Source organism: Antrostomus carolinensis, unplaced genomic scaffold, assembly GCF_000700745.2.
Source record: "Antrostomus carolinensis isolate BGI_N321 unplaced genomic scaffold, ASM70074v2 scaffold55890, whole genome shotgun sequence".
NCBI lineage: Eukaryota > Metazoa > Chordata > Aves > Caprimulgiformes > Caprimulgidae > Antrostomus > Antrostomus carolinensis.
The window spans coordinates 1-16,477 of record NW_010291736.1 but is presented as its reverse complement, the minus strand read 5'-3'; the positions used below and the strand labels follow the sequence as shown (position 1 = coordinate 16,477).

At 39.9% G+C, this 16,477-nt stretch overlaps 1 protein-coding gene across 1 annotated transcript; it reads left to right on the top strand.

Moving 5' to 3' along the window:
* Positions 1-1,688: 1,688 nt before the first annotated feature.
* Positions 1,689-13,776, top strand: NUMB (NUMB endocytic adaptor protein; the record flags this gene model as incomplete). Its single annotated transcript, XM_010176691.2, has 7 exons — positions 1,689-1,769; positions 3,666-3,806; positions 5,317-5,518; positions 7,719-8,018; positions 9,844-9,993; positions 10,834-10,977; positions 12,709-13,776. Coding segments are annotated over 7 exons (1,734 nt in total), but the record flags the coding sequence as incomplete, so codon positions are not given.
* Between the last annotated feature and the right edge of the window lie 2,701 nt (positions 13,777-16,477).

Genomic DNA, 16,477 nt, shown 5'->3' with positions numbered 1-16,477 from the left:
TCATTTGGTAAAATAGCAGGTGAGGAGTAGCTCTGCTGAAGATCATTACTGCTTTATGAAGTACCCATGCCAGAATCTGACAATTTTACTTTAAACCTTCTCTGGGATATCCAGCAGGCGGGATGGACGTTTATAAACTTGCTTCTGCAAGCACTTCTCTCTAGCTTGCTTTCATGCTGTGTTTATTTTCTCTCTTTTCTCTTTTAATCACTCTTCTATACAAGTCAGTGCCATTCTCTGTTCTCACTAAGCTTTTTAAAAATTCTCGGGGTGTTGATGGCGCTTCTGAAATTGGGACAGATACTTCCTTCCCAAAACCAAACAGAAGTTCTGCCAGGCCCGTTGTCTTCACACTTGCTGTTTTCTCTGAGAATGAAACCAATGTGATATAACAGGAAACTTTTCACTCCATCCTTACAGTGTTAAAATCAGTGTTGCAGACTTGGAACATGTGGTAGCTTATGCCAGAATGTATCTTTGCTCCACTACTTGCTGTATGAGTACAAATGGTGATGGCAATGAAATATAAAAAAATTAAAATTAATTGCATTTCTTGCATGAAGCCACTAGCTGATACCCCCTCATCTTTTTTTGTTGTTGTTGCTCTCTTCACTCCCTGCAGTGGTCTGTGGTGGGTACCCTTAGCAGCCCCAAACTATGTAAACCCAGTGCTTAAAAAAACATTATGGGGAGAATATTTTGTCAGCTGGCTTAAAGTTTGGGGCTTGTGAATTAAAGTAACACTTTTTTTTTTTTTTAAGATAATTTTTCTAATAGTAGTTCTCTGTAACAACCAGTAAAATTATGTTGACATCTTGTACCTATTTCTGTTCAATGGATTGGTTTCAGAAGAAAGTTGTGTCAAGTGTTTATACTTTATTCTGTAACTTTCCCTTAAAAAGTAAACAGTCTAGAAAGAATCTGTAGTTGAAATGGCTCCTGAAGCCTTCCTGTGTTTCCCACTTTTACTTACCCTCAGCTTGCGGCAGCTGAAAGTTCCCACAGCCAGATCTTGGATAAAAGCCAGACCGCTCCTCTGCTGTGTCAGCCTGCCACACACCATTGCTTTTTCAAGATACACACCAAATGGTTAAGAAATCATATTTTTCTACCTCTCTTCCAAGATGTGACATTTAGCTCTTAATAAATTAGTGAAACATTTTTGGATGATTGATCTTAGCATTAAGCTTATAACAGAGTAACTGATGATTTTTGGGTGCTTTAACACTGGTTTAAGGTAATGCTATGATTCTACTATGCGACTAGTGGGGCAGAGGGTGGGGCTGGTGGAAATATCAGGTAAGAATTTTCCTGTGTTTAAACCTGTGCTAAAGAAGCTACCTGTGGTGTAACTCCTTATGAATTAGTGTTTTTGACTCTTTAGTGGAATCCTTCACCCACTTGGTCAGTCTTGGATTCTTTACTGTCAGTGGATGTACACCTTATTTTTGCTTCCACCTGTCCTGTGCCCTGTCCCCATCCCCACAATGTGCTGTTTCTGAAAGATTGGCTTTGGCTTGGTTCTCTGAATGTTCTGCAACTCGGATTTTATATCTGGCTTTGGGCACCCTACTGACCGTGGACTTCATCTACACTTAATGTTATGGTTCTTGAAAAGGGGAAGTGGGTGGCAGTCTGATGCTGTTGGCATAAAAGTGTTTTTTTCTTTCCTTTTTTTTTTTTTTTTTTTAAAGTCTGGGAAGAAAGCCGTTAAAGCAGTCCTGTGGGTTTCAGCGGATGGACTCAGAGTTGTAGATGAGAAAACAAAGGTTAGATTTCCCTGGACAGAAGTTTTAAATCTCTCTATAATAATGTATGTGCTGTAACTTGAAATGGACACCAATCTTTATGTTAATACAAATGTTGGCATTTGAAAGGAAGACTGAAGTGTATAATTAGTTTAATAATTTCTTGCTGTGTAAACATATGTATGCCTGTTAATTTTTTTTTGCCCAGTTAATTCCACACTACTCTCGAGACATGTCATAAAATGTGACCAGTAGCACAAGCTTGGAAGAATTTTTTTTTTTATTTACTGCAAGAACCACTTTTTTCCTAATAAGTTGCGTTGACACTGAACTTTGAGAGTCCCTTGACTTTGTTCTGCAGCACTCCAGAAGGCTGCAATAGTAATACATGAGCAAACTCATGTTAATCAATATAATTTTCAGTGCATCCAAATCCTGGAATGGGTCTGAATGACCAAGAGCTAGCTTCCAAAAATGCAATGAAGAGAGTAAATGAAATAGGGGAGTTGTACCTTCAGACTCAAGCTAAATAGTAACCAAGTATCAAATTTGACAATTTCTAATTCTAATATCTAAGCTGTTGGTTTGAAATGGAAAACTGATGTATTTGTAGTGTCCTTCTAGGATGTTTTACAATTTCTTAAATTGTGAAATAGCGCAGTATGTACCATAAAGGCACCTGTATGCATGTAATAGCAAATGATTCTTGGTTTTATCTAGATGTAGACAATTAGAAATAAGAGATTTAGGCTTGTCTGTAGAAGTGTATAAGTATTTTAAAAGATGGCATGCCTATGAGAACAATTTTTACTCTCATTAGTCTGAAATTATTTTTTTTTATATTCATGTCATTTAATCCTTACTTTGTCAACCTAAAAGATGATTTCTGCAAGCCAACACTGAGAGGCAGGTAGAGATAATTCATATGCTTCTGCAATACAACTGCCTGTCAAATACATGCTCTGTGGCTAGTCTTCTTCAGGGCTGCTGTTACGGTATGGTTCATCAGCTCTAAAGTGACTGGCTCTTAAGAATTCAGTTTCTAATACAAGCATACTGATGTAGGTGCATTCAGTCTACTGATTGCCTCATTTAAAAATAATACATGTATTAGAAATATTACTGCATGTATTTAATCTTTTAAAACTGAATTTTAATAAGTTGTGTAGACTCTGGAGGTAATTAAAATTATAGGAGAGTATAGAATTAAAAAGAAAATAGACTATTGCCTCCTAGTGGTTGAATACATTAGCATAGGTGCCAAGTACTAACCACCAACCAAAAGAAAGGATTTTGGAACAAAAATTGAAAAAATAATTTTTCATTAAGATGGCATAGTTCTTAAACTATGCTATCTCCTTTTTAGAAACACTTCTGTCAATCTATGGGAACAAATCAGGGGTGTTTGATACTACCAGTGCTGCTGGTACTTTTCCATTGCGCCCTTGCTTAGATAATTGGCAGATCAGCTTTTGCTTTTTGTGTAGCAGCTGCTAGACCTTTTCACACTTGCAGACCTCACCTGTAAGCTTCAGCCTTGTGTTTTAACCACAGTAAAGACTTTTTTGATTGCAAGACTACTGGAGCTACTGTAAAAATAAAATAAATAAAAAATGTGAGCTCCATAGTCTAGAGGAGAGTTCTTAGGAATTGTTTGGGTCCCTAAATTCTTAAGTGGTGCCTTGGCACACTTCTACCAAAGGTGGCTGGTGGAAAACGTTATCTGTCCTTTTTGTTTCATACTGGGAATAAATTCTGAATTATGAATTCATTGACAGATAATTATAGCCACATCAGGTTATCTTTTTTCTAGTATAACTCATTTTTGTGCAGTTAATGCTGAAAATAACCTGTTCAAGTGTTTCTCCATGTTTCCTCACTTCTCTTTTACTGTGGGGTTGGATTTTTGCCCTCTAGGATCTTATAGTTGATCAGACAATAGAGAAGGTTTCTTTCTGCGCACCAGACAGGAACTTTGACCGGGCATTCTCATACATCTGTCGAGATGGGACAACAAGACGCTGGATGTGCCACTGTTTTATGGCTGTAAAGGACACGGTAAGTTTAATATGGTGTGTGTCCAACTCTTCCAGTTTCTAGCTGGAAGTTATGCTCAGAAAAAATAACCACCTAGAATATTGCAGTGTGCTTTGACTTCAGTTAAAATACTACTTAATCCTTGAAAAGTATTTTAGTTCTAATTCTTTACACCTGAGTTATTTGCCATCCCTCGGTGGCGTTGTCTTGTGGAGAGAAGCGGTGCCCAGCATGTGTATAAAAGGAACGCAGTCAGCCTCCGATATCTCTAGCAGAAGGGAACTACTCTTCTAAAAATAGACAGAAGATATTCTCATCTGAAAATGTATACAGCAAAAAACTGAAACAGCAATGACAGTTTTTCCAGGACAAAATCATAGTGAGTGAATACAGACTGGTTATGAATGCAGCCTCTTGTATTCAAATATTGCCTTGAATGGCAAGTCATCTGAATGTTAAGGGATGGAGTAAACAGAATTAAATTAGCATCCTGTTTGCTTCTAAGTGATAGAGATTTTTCCAGTAGAAGGTTTGAAAGTAAGTTACCTCTATCAGTCCCTTGCTGTGTGTTGCTAACTTAAGTTATTTATCTTCCTGATCTGGCCTTTTCCTCTTTCTGCTTTGTGTTGAGTCCTGCCTATATAATGCAAAGCGCTTGAAACCTCATGCAAATTCATTGTGTGAACTCCACATAGCTGCATGTTCAGAGCAATTGTACTTGACAATTTATCATTTTTCTTTAAAGAGAAACAATGAAGTTAGAAATTCCCAGTTAAACTTAACATGTTAAGAGCTGGAGCATTTCTATTTTCCTCTGTGAATAACAGGTCAATTCACTTTCTGGATTATAATAGATGAGTTGAGCTACTGTCAGTAATAGCACCTCTGATTCAACTGTAGCTGCCAAATCAGATGGATTGCTGGACTTCCTCCCACTTGAATTTCCATTCCTTATTGCAATTATTGGATAGTGGATCCTTTTGACCTCACTGGTTAATAATGGAAGTACTTTTCAGAAGGCACTCTTAATACTAACTTGTACATTGAGAGGTGTAAGTAGTCACCATTGTACTTTTAATTTTTATGCTTGCATTCAGTGGTGGTGTCTCCCTGAGCCCTCTGTAAACTTTCTCCATCTGAGAACAGCACTTATCTGTCCTTCAGGACTTACACCTGCTTAGGATGGCTTCACAAGAGTTTCTTTGTGCACAAATGTATCCAGAGGCAAGGGATCAGTGCAGGCACATTATCATACTAGCATCTTAGTAGCAGTTGAATTAAACAGATTATCTGACAATCATCTCTTTCATTGCTGGGTGGCCTTCTTGAACATTGCTTGTGCATTAGTAGTTGGGAGTCTTTATATACCAGTTTTAATTTTAGAGCCATACAAAAGGTGGCCAATTAGAGTAGTTTTCTTTAATGCCTTAATTAGTTTCTTCTTGTAAAGGCAGGTTGTCACTTCACAATGCTTGAAGCACATGTATGTTTCTGTTCCAGTTACTGTATGATGTAATGTTGTCTTGTACAGGGGGAAAGGTTGAGCCATGCCGTGGGCTGTGCATTTGCAGCATGCCTGGAGCGAAAGCAGAAGCGAGAGAAGGAGTGTGGAGTGACTGCCACCTTTGATGCCAGCAGAACCACATTCACCAGAGAGGGGTCATTCAGGGTCACTACAGCTACTGAACAAGCAGAGAGAGAGGAAATTATGAGACAGATGCCGGATGCTAAAGGTACGGGGTGCAACTTAAACAATCATCCATAGTTAACAAAACCAGCACTGAGGTGAATTGGAGCCTGTGCAAGGATTGAGGCTTAACGTTGTTGCAGCATTCCCTCTCTTGGGCCTTATTAGGTACAAATCACATTACAAGATGAAAAATGCTCCTGGATTTACTCGTAGCATTTTCCCACATCTCCTCCAGAAAAAGTGGCTTCATATTTGAAAGCTGCTTCTGCTTTGTTTTGTCATCCTGCTTTATGGCACAGAACACCGTAGGTATCATACTAAAAGGCCTTATTAGAGAAATGTTATAAAAATATAACAAGTTTGCCAGTCATGAAGTAATCATTTTGTAGTCTAAAGCTTACTGTAAATGAACAACAAATTATATCCATTTCTCTTAGAAAATAATGTATTTTTATTTTTAAGGCAGGTTACAAAGCTTATGTATAGAGTTATATTGCATAAGGGAAGAACAGATCAATCACGGTGTGCTTTCTAAAAAAACCAAACCAAAACAACCACCCGCTTCCCACAAGACATAACTGTTGTACTGTTAATTACTTTCAAAACTAGTAGCTAACTGATTTGAGAGAAGTTAGTTTTTATTTCTCAGCCATTTAAAATACCATTTAAAGTGCTCTGAAATTCAAGTGAAAGTAGAACTTGATCAAGTTTTATTACAAGTAGTGGAGTTCTACAGCTAACAAAAAATAAGTATTATAAATATTGTTCATAACACTGTTTACAATGGAGTTGAACTTTTGTTTCATAGGGTTCCACAGCAAGTTTTATGCTGCTACTCGATTGCAAAACTTTAATCTTCGTTTTCATCATCCATCTGCTTGTTCCCATACATTAGTCTTAGAATGTGCTAAATGAAGCTTAAACACAAGGCCTTTGTTACTTGAGGGTATGAGTCAAAGGCTTGACTCAATGAAGGTGTGTGAAATCCTTTCCAAGAAAGACTGATTAGAAGTGTTTCACTTGAATGAGCAGCTGCAACTCATGGGTACTGAAGCTTGCAAGACAACATAATTAGTTCCTCGTACCATTCCAGCTCCTCAGAAATCTCTAGTGTGACTCCTCTCTTTACCAGACTTAGTTATTCTCTTGTTGTGTCAACAAAAAATGTCATTATTTTTCCGAAAACGTTTGGAAAGCAATATAGGTAAAATGAGAGTTCACACCAGGATAATGAGATTTCCCCTTCTGCTGTGTTGATGAGCTGTGTTTACTGCCCCCAAAGCCAATTCACTTATGAATGAGAGTTTTCCTAGAGATGGAAAAATCCACATTGCTATTCTAATCATAAGTGTCATGATTTAAACTAGGCTTAATCCTATATTTCTGCCATTAGGCCTGGTTGACAGAAGCATGGTGGTGCTGTGCAAAACCCTGCAAAGTGAAGCAGCTGACTTTAAGTTGGAGGAGCTTCCAGTGCAACTAACTAGTGACTGAGTGGTTACATGACAGATAAATTCAGTTAAAGAAGTGACAGAGGAACTCGCTGTAAACATGCCTGGTGTTAGTAAGGCCTGTCAGCTCAGAGGCTGGCTCTGCCTTGCAGTGCACTTCCATCTGTAATGTATTTCCTGGAGCAGCTGGGGAGCTGCAACCTGAGCACTGAATGCAGCCCAACCTGTTATGTGTTGCTGCTACCTTTGGCCACGCTGAAGCTTGTGCAGTGTGTTTGGCTACTGCTGCTGATTCTGCAGGGCTAGGAGGGTGGCTTTTAAAAGGAGGTTCTAGAGCTGGGTTCTGTTCCCTGCTGCTGCTGAGCTATGCCACCTGAAGTCACTTAATGAAGTTTGTGGTAATATTTTGGCCATAGTTTTGTATGAGGCAAAGTAAAGCTTTCAGTCACGCAATATACTTTTCAGTCTTAAACCTAAATGAATTCAAGTCTTTCTAGAGCTGGGGTCTCAGGAATAGCTAGAAAGAATACATATATAAGGCCATTATTTCTATGAAGTGGCTAGCCTTACTTAAGCTTTGCTTTGGAGACTGGATGCATGTAAAGTTATATGGTGAAGACAATGAGGGTATACAGAAATTATTTTTCTGCTGTAGTATTAGAAACTCATTTGGAAGAGTACTAATTATGCAGATTCCTGCAGTTTTTCTTTTCAAAACAAATGGGAGTAGGGGCAGGCAGTTGAACACTACTTTGCTGTACTCTTCTAACCTCACCCTATTTCCTCCAGCAGTTGAAACAGAAGTGAAAACAGTAGCACCAGGTGCTGCACCAAACAATACTGCCCCCTCTTCTGGCTCACCAACCTCTCCTACTGCTGAAGTTGCTGCCTCTCTGGATAAAGAAATGAGCAATCCCCACGCTATTCCACGGAGGCATGCCCCTATAGAACAGCTTGCCAGGCAAGGGTCTTTCAGGGGCTTCCCTGCCCTTAGCCAAAAGATGTCTCCTTTTAAACGCCAGTTGTCCTTGCGAATAAATGAGCTGCCTTCAACAGTGCAAAGGAAGACCGATTTCCCCATGAAAAACTCAGGTAAAACCAAATGGTTCCAGTGAAACATTACCTTAAATTGTCTCTTCTTCCTTTCCTTCTCTGGAAATAACTGTCTTCGAATAACTCCTTATTTTCTAGTAAATCCTTCCTGCCTCATGTGGATCATTTCTCATGAACAAACATCACCATGTCAGAAAACTTCTGCTTTGGGAATAAGCAAGAATTTCAAATGCAATATTCACATGCAGAAGATAGTTCTAATCGCTATCTGAAATACTGAAGCACAGCTTCAAGTGCTTCAGGAATGGGTGTTGGTGAATTAGTAGGTGCTGGTGCTTCCCTCTGAGTCACTGAACCAGTTCCTCCACTTAATACCAGGGCATCTTGAGAGACAGATCCCTTCAAGGCCTTAACTACTTGTCATGGGATCATGTGATGCTTTTCTGCAGTCTGTCCTTCTACCTGTCAGAATTCTTGAGAGCAATTAAATGGCTTTTCACCTTGCATTAAAAGAATAAAGAAAGAAGTTAGAAGAAGCTGTACCACTTTTGAGGTGGTACAGCTGGCTGTATCAGAAACATGTGGTACAGTTTTCACATGATGGTAGTGTGGTTTTCTAGAATCATCCCAACATAAACACCTAGGGTGCGCAGTACTCTGCATAATTTCCTAGAATCCCCTTAGCTAGGTTACCCTGCAGGGCAGCTGTACTCTCACTTGGCAACAGAGCTAGTTCTAGGGTTCTCAGCTTTAAAGTAAAAATTACTGTGGCAAAGGCAAAGCCACCAAAAAAACCTAGTCTGACTTTTTACAATCCTTATTTGGTGACTTGTGCTTTAAGACCAGCACGGAGTTTATCAGTTTTACCGTACTGCTCACTAGTGATATTCACTGAGCACACTACAATCTTGAGTTTTTTATGATTCAGAACATTCCTGATGCATCCCATGTATGCCGCTGCCAGAGCTGCTTACTGTCTCAGCACATGCGCTGTATTGGAATATCCCTCAAAGAATCAATTTTTGCGCATGCCTCCTCCTGAAGTTTAGATATGGTGCATGTTGTATCCAGACATCTTATGGCTCTTATACTATTTGTGCTTAATTATGCCTGCTCATGTCATTACTGTGCAATGAAGGACTGATGAGCAGTACTTTTGAAAAGCAGTGCAATTAGTAATAATGAGAACATCTGGTAAGTTGGCAGTTTTACTCCAGATGTTACTTTATCCACTTTATGCTGATACTAGATTTAAAACTGAGTATCCATTTTATTTGAGCATTCAGCTTTTGCTTTTCATAATTCTACCTCAGGAGACAGGGATTTCGGCTATCGCTGAACTGGAGCAATCAGCATTCTGACTCTAGACTTAACTTGCCACTGTGCATTGCTGTCAGCACTTTAAACTTCATCTAGTTACTGTGGAAGTATGTTGGAACACTTAAATCTATCATAAGTATTTTCATTTCGCAGAGTGCTAAATCTTAATGCTAAATCCTTGGTGTGTTTAGCACTTTAATACTGAAAGATTTAGATTTCTAGTAAAGCTATAGAAAACCCTTTTATTTTCTGAAATTAACATCCTCTTCCATTAACACAGAGAAGTGGTAATAACTGACTTTAAATCTGGAACGCTGAGGTCCTTATCCTCTTGACTTAGTCACAAAATACACTCAAGTGGTGTTCTACTTCAGGTCAGATAATCAACACTGATTGAAAAAAAAAAAAAAGCTGTCATGCAAATTGGTAGCAGGAACATCTGTGACATAAGGGAACTAATTATATTTCAGTTTCACATTGGTATTTGTAAATTATTTCTATAGCCTTTAAGCTTCCAATTTAATGAATTTTGTTTACATTTTAGTCCCTGAGGTAGAAGGGGAAACGGACAGCATTAGTGCCCTGTGCTCTCAGATCACCAGTGCTTTCAGCACACCATCAGAAGATCCTTTCTCTTCGGCCCCCATGACAAAACCAGTGACAGTAGTTGCACCACAGTCTCCTGCCTTTCAAGGTTTGTGATTTCTCTGTGTGCCGTGGTCATACTGGATGAGACGTGAATGTACATAATGTTCCAGTAACACCTGCTCTTAATTTCTTGTGCAAGTCCTGTTATCAGTATTTTGGGGGAATGCATCCTGCTTTATTCATTTTGTTTGTTTTGTTTTTCTGTGTTTTTGTTTTTAACACAAAGTTCATGCACCTACCACACGATAGTTACCTGTAAAAGCGACTAGCTTTGAGATAATGGCTATTTTAAGATTCTGCCTCCTGAACTGCAAAAACCCTTACTGACTGTGTGTAACAGGAACCAAATCCCACAAGGGAAGAGATTTTGTGCCACCACATGATTACTCTTTTTCACACAAACTCTTAGATAAGTGGTGGAGAGATGCCAACTATAGAACTCACAGCAGCCTCTAATCTTCATTTCACTGATATACTTTTATACAAGTGTGTGGAAAAAGAACCTCTCCTTGTTAAACGTAGTTATTGTTACTTTGCATTTAAAATCTGTTCTTTTGTATCTAAAATTAATCATATAGTAACTTATGGTGAGCTGTGTCTCTTATCTATAAAAACAACAAATTTAACTTCAGTCAGTCATCAGAACTCAAGGTGTTATCAAATACATAAAAGTCCACCATCCCACAGTTCTGTTAACGAGCGTTGGCTTGGTGAAATGGAATTTATGGACTGTCAGTCACGTTTGGCTAATTTACACAAACTGCTGTCATGTGGAAGTGTCTATATGTGTTGTATGTTGATAGGTATGACATGACCCACTAATATTGCAGTCACGTGCATGCCTTGCATGAATTAATTGCACTGATGTTGTCTGCTCCCATTTTAGTTAATGGCACTGCCTCTGCCTTCTGTGTGCTTGCTGCTAAACCATCTCAAGCTGCTGTAGTGTCTACAGCTATGCCAGTTCGTGAAACCAATCCTTGGGCTCATGCTCCTGCTGCTAATACTGGAGCTGCAGCCATGGTCACTGGTAAGATTGGAAGTAGATCTGGTGTACTGCTATGAGAACTTGGATCAAAAGCGTAATTGAGCCCTTGAGACAATTGTCAATGCCACTTAATGGAAGGTGGAAGGAACAGTAACAAAAGCCGGAAGTAGTAGCCTTTTGCAAAAGTGGATGGAGGGGAGTGATGAACTCACTGGTTCTGGGTCTATAAGATGGACTGATTTTGGCAGCATTTTAGAAATTCCAGTGCTTAAAAAGGAAGTAATGAAATAGCATGTGTTTGAGGATAAAGGGGAAAGCATCTATGTGTACCCAAAATAATTTTTGTGCCTTCTTTCCACTAACATATGTAAGGGGAGATTAAGTAGGTTGCTTAAAGCCTTTAGAGGTTCATTTTTTCTGTTTAATAAGTTTAGTCTGTCCCTCTAGTCCTTGTCTATAGTGGTAAGGCGGTACTTTAAATGGCTGTCACCCATGTGGACACATGTGCTAGAAGGCTACAGTCAAACTAACATCATTTCCTGGTGTAAGTTCAACTCAAAAAGAGAAACTTTGCTAGTGAAATGGTGGGTTCTACTTGGCCTTATATGAGCACCAGACCCATTTTCAGTAAGTTTTTTCCCATAAGAGTGAGTCCCTAAGCTCTGCCTCCAGCAGTTCCTGCTGTAAAAACAAGAGTAAACTGATCTTTAGATAGTGTTTAACTAGATCAGGCAGACTCAAGACTACTGAGCAGTAATGGTTTTCCACTTCTTTAAAACACAAAAAAACACATGAATTGCAGAGCCATGTCTAGCATTCATGGTTGCTTTCCTCATCACATTGGAAACCTGGCGAAGTCCTGTGGGAGGGAAGGGGAATTTGAAACTGGAGGGAGAAGGAAAACCTGAATTCAACTGGTGGGAGATAGTTTTGAAACTGTGGGAGGAATAGAAATGATGGTGATTTATTTTTTTTTTCTCCCCCCCATAATAATTTAAGATAAATGAATTAAATTCAGAGCTGTGTTTTTAGAAGAAAAGGCTAAAATGCTAAGTGTTGAACATTGCAAAGGAGTGTGAGAGGTTAACCGTCTGAGCTCTATATGAAAAAAGTAAGGGAAGAGTGAATGGAGATGGAGGAAAAATATAAAGGAGTCATAGTAAGCACATATAGTAATTTGATTAGATGTATTGCCTTAAATGTTCATGTATATCATAGTGAGTACTCACACTTCATTTCAATGTGTATGGAACAGAAAAATGAATGTTGTCTTGAACTCCCAGTACATCATATTACTGTCCTTTAGAGGGTAAAGCCTTAATTTAGGAAACAGAGCAAACAACTCTTAAAAACAGTTTCTTAAAGCTTTGTGTTACAACAGTCCACCAGTCCTGAGCTGTACATTCAGAAGCTGATACTTCCCAGTTACAGGAGTTAGTGGTTATGGACTAGATCATTGCCACTAAGTTATGAGTGCAGGTGGCAACTTTCCTGCATGCCCTAAAGTCTCAGGTGTCTGCTATGAAAAAAAAAAAATAAATAAATAAAATCTGCATTTTAGTGCAGAAGCTCTTCTCTACCCCTTCTTGACCAATGTCTTCCTGTAACAGAACAGTACGGTGGATGCATAAATATACTTCTAGTGTTGGTAGCAGTCTTTCAGCCATGGAGGGAGGAGGCCTGTCTGTTCTTGTGTACATCCTCCAGCCTTTCTAACTGATAAAAGGATGAGGGGTGGAAATATTAGTGACTTCCCCATGCTTTCCTTCCTAGGCACGGAATGGAGCAGCACCTCCTCAGGTGCAGCCTCACCAAGTCTCTTCCAAGGAAATCACAGACGTACTCCCTCAGAGGCAGACCGCTGGTTGGAAGAGGTCTCAAAGACAGTCAGAGCCCAACAGCAGCCAACCCCAGCCCCAACCCCAGCCCCACAGCCACTACTCCAGCCTCCTCCAGCAGCTTCCCAGTCAGCACCAGCCTTCCCAGTCAGCACCTTCATTGCACCTCAGCCTGTGCCGGTGGGTGTGGTACCGCCTATGCAGCCAGCATTTATTCCAGCTCAGCCCTATGCTGTAGCAAATGGGATGACCTATGCAGCCCCAAGTGTACCTGTGGTTGGAATCACACCTTCCCAGATGGTAGCCAACGTCTTTGGTACTGCAAGCCACACTCCAGCAGCCCATCCGCATCAGTCACCCAGTCTTGTAAAACAGCAGACGTTCCCTCAGTATGAAAGCAGTAGTGCTACAACCAGCCCTTTCTTCAGCCCACCGGCGCAGCACAACGGCTCTGCAGCTTTCAACGGAGTTGACAGTGGCAAATGGGCTGCAGAGGACAAGCATGCGCAGCCTCCCACGGCTGCTCCGCAGGTAGACCCGTTTGAAGCACAGTGGGCAGCACTAGAGAGCAAGGCAAAGCAGCGTACTAATCCCTCTCCAACTAACCCCTTCTCAAGTGATTTACAGAAGACATTTGAGATTGAACTTTAAGCAGTCCTATGGGGGGGCGGGGGGAGGGGTCAGATAAATTGTACACTAGGACAGAGGGATAAAGGGAGCAGAGGGGACTGTTTCTGATCAGTTTGCTTTGATAATCCCAAAGGTCCCTTCAAATGAAAATGGGTTAGAAAGAGGGAGCACTTATGGGGAGGATATAAACATACAGAGAATGTAATGTGCAGTTCTTAAAAGGAATCTTGGAGCCACCCCACTCTGCATTCCCTCCTCACTTGGAAAGCTGGAAGTCAAACAGAGCAAAGAAAGGCACCCAGTCCCAAAGCCTGTTTTGCAGAAATATCAATTATCTCACAGAAAGGAAGGCAGATTTTGTACTTGTGTCATTCTGATGCCCTGGGAGTCCTGGATATTCCCCCTCAGGGAAAAATGGGGTGGGGCAGGGAGTAGGGTGGGTGGATATGGGTGGTAGAGCATCACCTGCTTAGCAAAAGCTAGGTTTGTGGAAAAAGTTGAGCTTCCATTTTGAGTAACAAAGTGAATATTATATGTAAAGAATAAAGTAAAGCCAAAATCTTTATTTTTATGCATTTAGAATATTTTAAATAGTTGGATATTAAAAGCTGTATGAGTTGTAAGTAATCTTGCCAAAGGTTAAAAAAGGGGGGGTTGGATGTAAGAAATTGTACATAAGATTGATTTATCTCTGATTCTTATTGTAAGTAATATTGGGGGGTGGAAAAGGGGGCTCTAGCTTGTTCTTGTGTCTGTTCATTGTAAGTAGCATATTGCAACAACAATCACAACCAGTAAGTCATTATATTGTAGTTTTAAGTAAAGAAAATTAAAGAACAGTATTGTCATGGATTGAAAACTATGGGGAAAATGTACTGGTTTTTATTGGAATCAAGCTGCATATTATGTATAGTATGTTTTTTTTTTTTTTCCCTTTCATGTATTGCTGCAGTTTCTTTTGTCTTAATGTATTGGTTCTAACACTACTGTGACAACACTTACTGTAATCATATCTACATCCTAGGGCTACCTGGGAAACCATTTCATGTTTGTCTGTCAATAGATCTTAAGAGGTTTTTAACTTTGGTTTTATTTTTTTTTTTTCCACTGATTTGTGAAACCTTGTGGTTAAGGCTGCAGCTGGTCCAGGTTCTGCCTCTGGTGACTTGTGAAAACCATCTCATTTTAACTTTACTTTTAAACTTTGGCCTTACAAGCAAATGTAAGTTATATATATTTGTACTGATGATTTATAATCTGCTTTAACAGAAATAAATGTTGGTGGTAGAAGCACTGTCTGTGAAAGCTTTATTTCCCACCCCATTCAGTTTTCAGCATTTGCCCTTCTGGGTATCTTTTGTGTTTTTAGGTGAATGTAGATGAGCCCTGCTTGCCAGCCTAGAAGCTTAATAATGTGTCTTAACACCTCTGATTTTATATACCATGTTAGGTTACCTTGAACTGTGAGAGTGAACTTCCAAATATCCTTGTGACCCATAACTATTTAAAACTATAAAATGGAGGGCTTTACTGAAAACATAAGATTCTGGGTTTGCATTACTGGATTTTCTAATGGGAAATATTTATACAGAGACAAAGACACTAACATTCAAACAGGGGAAAAAATGAAAACTCACTTTGTTTTTCTTTCCCCTGCTACTAAAAGGAGTGATGATCCTAAAAGCTGTATGAGAAGACAGTTTACTTGCATTCCTTTTCTGTTCTTCCAGTGAGCTGATGTCTACCCTGTTAGTGTGACTGGTTCTTACTGCATCCTGATGTACACCACGTTGTTTTAGACACAAGGAAAAGTCAGGCTTTGTAACCTGAAGGGGAAGAAATGCTCCTTTGGTCTGGCCCTAGCATTTGAGCTTGCCAGCATTTTCCATTTCCAGGAAGGTACAGCAAGTCTCTTTGTGATATGGTCTAGAATACAGCAACTTTTTTCTTTACCAATTCTTACTTCTTTTCAGTATGATATAAATAGTTATGACCAACACTCCCTATGGTATTTGAGTTGGTACCAATGCTTTTTTCAGCTTTCAAAAAGCAAGCAAATATTTGTAGACATTTATAATAGAAGAAGCTATACATGCTTTCTTTCCTATTAGTTCCCTATCTTTCACAGCAGTGCCCAAAGAGGTCAGCTGAAAATAGCCCAGTATAGCTACACCCTTCCCTTGCCCTGGAGATAACTGTAAAGGAGACATGACCTTCTGACAGTCCATTGTTTAGGGAAGAAAATGAACATCTTGATTCTCAAATCAAGAAAGTAAACATTGAGTTAGGCAGTTAAGTGGTACTACACAGAGGGAAATGCTCAGCTTGCCAAATACAAGACATGTAAAAAAACCCTTTAGTTAACTATTACAGAGATGATACATAGTTAAAGCAGTGAACTGCATGCCTTCCACTACTATCCTTACTGCCATGGTTATGGAGCTGCAAGGAGGTCAGAATAAATAAAACTCACTTAACTGAAGCACCTTCAGTGTTCTGCCCATCAGAATACAGGTGGCTGTTACAGCCCTCATGAGTCCTGAGAAAGCTCTTGCTGGCCACATCTTGCATAACCATACAGCTTAAATAAAAGCTGACTACACAGAATATTTAAATAGTCTAAAAACAGGGCCTCTGACATAGTAGAAAGGGCTATTACAGAACTGACTGCTTATTCTGGGACAACAGGGATATCACCAGGGCACTCCCCAACCTGGTGCGGCCAACAGACTACTACCCCCTACTGATCTTCCAGACAGGTGGGGAGGAAGCTGCATCCTGTAGTCTGAGGGGAATGAAGAAAGATTTCAAGGCCTTGGGGCGATTGGTAAAAGGGTCTGGGGCACAAGTAATTTTCTCTTCCCTCCTTCCACTTCCGGGGGCTGATGTGGGATCAAATAGGAGAATTCAGGCCATGAATGATTGGCTCCAGGACTGGTGCTACAGGCAGGGCTTTGGATTCTCTGATAATGGCTGGTTTTATAAGACACCAGTCCAGACAGTCATACGTGGGGAGGGATTATCTCACAGGGGCAAAAGGAGGCCGGGGCAGGAATTAGCAGGGCTCATTTGGA